The sequence below is a fragment of the Brassica oleracea genome, chromosome C6, assembly GCF_000695525.1.
Source record: "Brassica oleracea var. oleracea cultivar TO1000 chromosome C6, BOL, whole genome shotgun sequence".
Taxonomy (NCBI): domain Eukaryota; kingdom Viridiplantae; phylum Streptophyta; class Magnoliopsida; order Brassicales; family Brassicaceae; genus Brassica; species Brassica oleracea.
Window position 1 is genome coordinate 17,310,242 of NC_027753.1, and position 6,067 is coordinate 17,316,308.

At 36.8% G+C, this 6,067-nt stretch overlaps 2 protein-coding genes across 2 annotated transcripts; one reads left to right on the top strand and one right to left on the bottom strand.

Annotated features, from left to right (window-relative positions):
- The first annotated feature begins 1,034 nt into the window (after window positions 1-1,034).
- LOC106296405 (omega-hydroxypalmitate O-feruloyl transferase-like) lies at window positions 1,035-2,936 on the top strand. The gene is made up of 4 exons (XM_013732535.1): window positions 1,035-1,116; window positions 1,215-1,533; window positions 1,627-1,802; window positions 1,885-2,936. Exons 1-4 carry the CDS (start codon window positions 1,114-1,116, stop codon window positions 2,746-2,748), a joined length of 1,362 nt encoding a protein of 453 aa, XP_013587989.1. The 5' UTR covers window positions 1,035-1,113; the 3' UTR covers window positions 2,749-2,936.
- Window positions 2,937-2,985: 49 nt separating this feature from the next.
- LOC106296406 lies at window positions 2,986-3,975 on the bottom strand. The gene is made up of 2 exons (XM_013732536.1): window positions 3,525-3,975; window positions 2,986-3,429 (listed from the first exon to the last, which is right to left on the bottom strand). The coding sequence occupies exons 1-2, from the start codon at window positions 3,721-3,723 to the stop codon at window positions 3,086-3,088; spliced, it is 543 nt and encodes a 180-aa protein (XP_013587990.1). The 5' UTR covers window positions 3,724-3,975; the 3' UTR covers window positions 2,986-3,085.
- Between the last annotated feature and the right edge of the window lie 2,092 nt (window positions 3,976-6,067).

Here is a 6,067-nt window from a genome sequence, read left to right on the forward strand (position 1 = left end):
AAAAATATGTTTTCCAATTTCATATTTTGTTTTAAAATTTAAATTATTTTAAATTCTGAATATTAAATATAAATTAAAATCTATTATATACTAATTAATAATAATATAATAAGAAACGATGTAAACTCCTCGTAAACATTACATGGAGTTTACATCGAATGTTTACGAGTGATTAACATCGAAATATTTACGAGGATTTTACATCGAAATGTTTACGAGTGATTTACAACGAAAGTATTTACGTGTGCTTTACATCGAAATAATTACGTGGGCTTTACGATAAAGTCTTACGTGGCGTTTACGACGAATCCTTTCTCTGTGCTTTACGAGGAATATATTTCGTCGTAAACGTAACGAGTCATTTACGACGAAACCTCCGTTACGACGGACGTTTAACAACGAAACGTCTTTCGACGTTAATTCGTCGTAACACCCCGTTTACGACGAATTTACAACGAATACTGCCTTAGTAAAAAATATGTTTTCTTGTAGTGTATTCAAATTAAATAAACTTTCTCTTTTTTTTCTTAACCAAACATAATCTATTCTTGAAAGACGTGAAATTTTGTGTTGTGTGGTTGAAGTTTTCTTAGAGAAAGAGAATATGCATGATATCATCTTAGCTAAATACTTTTAAGTTTTAAGTAAAAGAAAGACATATAAGGAAACATAGTAAAGAGAGAAAGATAAATTCAAGTCATCCAAAAATTGGGAGGCCTACTCTCAACTACCAAAAAGAACACATTAGTGTTTGTTGTGTTAGGTCATTTATTCAGTCACCAAACCCTAACTATATGAAATACGTTAAAACTCAAATATATAGAAAAATAAGGAAATACGATTTGTTAATATAACTCTTTGTTTGTTTTAATAAATAAAAAGTTAAAAACGCAATCTTGCAATCAAGACCGTCCATGTATTCTCTCTTTCACATTATTCTCACGTTATGAGCTTGCGGGTCCCATGACAATCCTCATTAGTTTTCCCATATATATCTCATGAGAATCCAACTCGACTTCATAACATTCATCACTTGTTAAACCCCCAAAACAAAGTTCCATTTTTTTCCCACAAACCCCATTAGTTTGCTGCTTCCTCTATTTGGATAGAAATATGGTTTGTGTTATTTGCTTTTCATATCATGTTCTTGTTTGGTTTCATAAAGTCTTTAAAGATCTTTTCATATCCACTCTTCTTTAATTTTTGTACTTCAGGGTGCGGAAAACACCAACAAGGAAGTGACACTCTCTGATTCAATGGACAACAACAATAACATGAAAGGAGCAAACATTCATCTCGAGGTTCTTCAAAAGGAACCAGCTTCTTTGGTCAAACCCGAATCCGAGACACCAAAGGGTCTTTACTTCTTGTCAAATCTTGATCAGAACATCGCTGTGATCGTCCGTACAATATACTGTTTCAAATCTGAGGAGAGAGGGAACGAGGAAGCAGTACAAGTGATTAAGAAAGCTCTGAGTCAAGTACTTGTTCATTACTATTCTCTTGCTGGACGTCTCACCATAAGCCCTGAAGGTACTTTATTGAAAAACAATTAATGACCAGTTTCGGTCTCTGTAACTCAGACAACAACATTAATTAATATCTCCTTAATGGTGTGAACCTCAGGTAAACTCACTGTGGATTGTACTGAAGAAGGAGTTGTGTTTGTGGAAGCTGAAGCAACCTGTGAAATGGATGAGATTGGTGACATCACGAAACCAGACCCCGAAACATTAGGGAAACTTGTCTATGACGTTGTAGACGCCAAGAATATTCTTGAAGTCCCTCCTGTTACTGCTCAGGTTTAGCTACTTTTCTTCCTCCTCAAGCAATCTTGTTTTGTTGTTGTTTAGGGTTTTAAGATGAGATCTAATTCGTTTATAGGTGACTAAATTCAAGTGCGGAGGGTTTGTTCTTGGACTATGTATGAACCATTGTATGTTCGATGGTATTGGAGCTATGGAGTTTGTGAACTCCTGGGGTCAAGTCGCTAGAGGCTTACAATTAACAACTCCTCCTTTCTCGGACAGAACCATTCTCAGTGCTCGAAACCCTCCAAAGATTGAGAATCTCCACCAAGAATTCGAAGAGATCGAAGATAAATCCAACATCAACTCTCTTTACAGCAAAGAGCCGACTCTGCATAGATCCTTCTGCTTTGACCCAGAGAAAATCAAGAAACTTAAGCTCCAAGCAACAGAGAACAGCGAATCTCTCTCCTGCACAACTTTTGAAGCTTTGTCTGCTTTTGTGTGGAGAGCAAGAACCAAGTCACTGAAGATGTTGAGTGATCAGAGAACGAAGCTTCTCTTTGCCGTTGATGGTAGGGCCAAGTTTGAGCCTCCACTGCCAAAAGGGTATTTTGGGAATGGAATAGTTCTCACAAACTCAATCTGTGAAGCTGGAGAGCTAACCGAGAAACCTTTGAGTTACGCTGTTGGATTAGTAAGAGAAGCCATTAAGATGGTAACTGATGGATACATGAGATCTGCCATTGATTACTTTGAGGTAACAAGATCAAGACCTTCTCTTTCTTCCACTCTTCTGATCACTACATGGTCGAGATTGGGTTTTCATACCACAGACTTCGGTTGGGGAGAACCGGTTTTGTCGGGTCCTGTAGCTTTGCCTGAGAAAGAAGTGACTTTGTTTTTGTCTCATGGAGAACAGAGGAGGAGCATCAATGTGCTTCTTGGACTTCCTGCTTCAGCTATGGATGTTTTTCAAGAACAGTTTTTACAGATATAATATTGAACACAAAAGACAAAGCAAAAAATAATATCTGGCAATTATTGTTGTAAACTCTTCGTTTTACTCTGCTTCTTTTTTGGATTTCTGCTGAGTTATTGTTATTATCTTTATCTTAAATTGTCTGTATCTGGCATCAAGTTTCAATCATAAATTTTATAGTAGTGTCCAGCTATAATGTAAGATTTTATATTATTACTTGATTTATTTCTGCAGTGTTGAGTTTTTAGTACAAACGAAGTTGTATAAACAAAGTCCAAATATAAAGAACAGAGGACAATAAGACAACAGAGATCTTGTAGAAGCAAACAGTGATAGAAATTTGCAGTTTATTTTTCTATTGCTTGCCACACAAGTCAATATTCTTCTTAAACGGTCTGAAATTCAAGGCGGTGAATCGGTAGACACAGAGATTAGACCTCTTGGACTTAACCTGATCCGTTGTAGTTTTGTAGCCAGGAACGTTGCAGGAATCCGAGGAGCTACCGATCAAGCTTGCCTGACAAGAAGCCACCAGAGAATCTTTGTTCGCTTCTGTGGCGCAAGAAGCACCTTCCACAGAAGTTATATCTAGCTTGTAGAGTCCAAGCTCGTTCGTGGTTCGATTTGCAGAGAACGTGATCATCTCCCTTGTTTTCGAGGAAGCTGCCTTAAATCTGCAGATTATTCTCACTTCCACACCTGTTTTTTTTTTTTTGTTCAGTTAAAAACAAAAGTAAGAGACATTTCAACTTGGATTTAACAATTATGAGAATTATTTTTATTGGATTCTTTACCAGGCATGAAGTAGCTGTGTTTGGAGAAACTGTTGTTGGAGCAGACGTCGCAATAAACAAGACCCATTACAGTGATATTTGCAGTTGGTTTGGATGAGGACTGTCCCAGTGACAGAGAGTTTAAGGACAGAAGTTGCAGAAGCAACATTAGCATTATCAGTTTCTTTTCCATGTCCACAAGCATCAGCATTTTTTTCATCTTTAGATAAACACTTGTTTACAGATGAGGTTCTTTTTGTTTGTGTGGTTGATGGAAGAAACAGACAAAGATTGGATAAGAGGTAAAAGACAAAAAAATCAGACAAGAAAAGACAGGAACTCCATTGAAAGCTTCAATTCTGTATTCTTCTGTATATAGAGAACTCAAGACTCATGTGGACAGATAGATGGGTAAAGAGAGAAGCTTCTGGAGTGAAGATTATAAATGAATGATAGAGAGACAAACTGAGAGGTTGGTTGTGTGTTCATACATTTATTGAGCTCTGAACCTTTCTGTTTTAAGGGGTTTTTGTCTACGAGGCCCTCCAAGAAATTGGCTAAATCTGGAAAAGAGATTGGAGAAGGTAAGCCATGGACCACTTATCAATTTAACATCATTAACACCAAGAAAGTGGTCAGAATAAATGACTACTTAGATATCAATACAAGAAGCCAAAACTGTGATATATTCCCGGTTAAGCCTTGGTTTTGGCTGCAATCTGGTAGAGGATTTCATGTTTTAGTTACTTTTCAAAAATGAACAAAACCATACTAGATCATCTCTAATTATCAGGAAAAAAGAAGAAGAAGAAGAATATATTCCTGATCTGTTCTTTTAATGGCTGCAAGCCAAGTCTCATTTAAGTCTTTAGATTTATTGGAGTTGGAGACTTTTGTTATTCACATTAAAGAACATGTGTATAAGATTCACATAAAGAGTGTGGTTTAACTCTCAGATAACCTTAATAACAAGCAAAATCAATTCAATTCAAGAGAAGTAAAAAAAACGCATGAATGTTTTGAACAAGACAAGTAAAACACCCACGACAGGGGTATAAATAATTCAAATCAAATACGCATAAAATAAGGAAAACACTAGACTCATTACGTGCCACCAAAGTAGGATGACTTATTCAAACTTTAAACAGATTCCTAACATTACTATTTGACCGTTAACACTTCAGTGATGTAGTTTTGGCTTTCGAGACATGATGCAACATCTCACTCGACTTTTTCTAAGAGTTGGTTCCTGAATTGTTGTGCTCTGCGGAACAATATGCCCCCAAATAGGTAGGATAAGCACAAACCTAGCTTGGCGATGGAGAGGGCTAATGTGATGTATGGTGGCCAGCTTCGGTTAGTGGGAGTGTGACTGTTGGAAGTGGGGGCAGGGGTTCGTGGGGAGGATAAACGAGCCAGAAACGGGACATCAATACACCGTGGAAGAGAACCGCAATGATCCACAGTAAAGTGAAGCTCCAAGAGAGGGTAGACGTGAGTGATTTTACCTTATGTTCGTTGTTGAAACGTTCATCAGGTTCCATATTAAGCATCGTGTAACTGAAGAAGGACAAGAGGAATGTCATTTCGGCGAACATGAAGTACACAAAATAAGCTGGTCGGCGTTTGAAACGGATGTACCTAGAGCTGTCGAGGCCTCCGGGAGGAGACATAAGCGACGCAAAAGTCGTAAGACCTGCCACGAACAAGACAATTTTATATAATAATAATTAAAAGTTAAGCAATTTCATATATGCTGATTTTCCCATATAATATGGTTAATTAGTTCTTGAATTTTCTTATTATTTCTTGAAGTATTCACCATTTTTATTATCGTAATGTTAGATTATAATTATAACACTACAACAAAACACATGCTTTACGAAGAAATTTAACGAGGAAAAACAATCCTCGTAAATTTACGTCGATTTTACGAGGAAATTACGTGGAAAACTAAAGTCATCGTTATTTCCTCGTAACGTAACGACAAAAGTGTTTCGTCGTAAAGTGGATGTAATTTGACGAGTATTTTACAAGGAAAAACTATTTCTTCGTAAATACGACGTAAACTTTGCGTGTTATTTACGAGGAAATAGTTTACGTATATTTAGCAAGGAAATTTTGAATCCACCAACTTTGTAGGTGTTACACGTTTTTTTTTTTGCCACCTAATTAATTTTCGTCGTAAATTCATAGGAAAATTACAACTACCAGATTTGAAATTTCCTATAAATATGGATGTTTGAACATCATTTTAAACACACCAACAACAAAAAACGTGAAAGAAAAAAAAATGGCTGGCTCCGGGACTATTTACGAGTTGCGGAAGTGGATGTATATGCATAGAGATGCTAACGGGAGAGTGACGAAAGAATACCTTGGGGGCCTGGAGACATTTATCCATCAAGCAGATTCAACACCGCTCGCCAAAGAAAGTGGTAAGATGTTCTGTCTTTGTCGGAAATGCAACAATTCGAAACTGGCATACCGTGAAAATGTTTGTAAGCATTTAACAAATAGAGGTTTCACGCCAAATTACTATATCTGGTTTCAACATGGAGAAG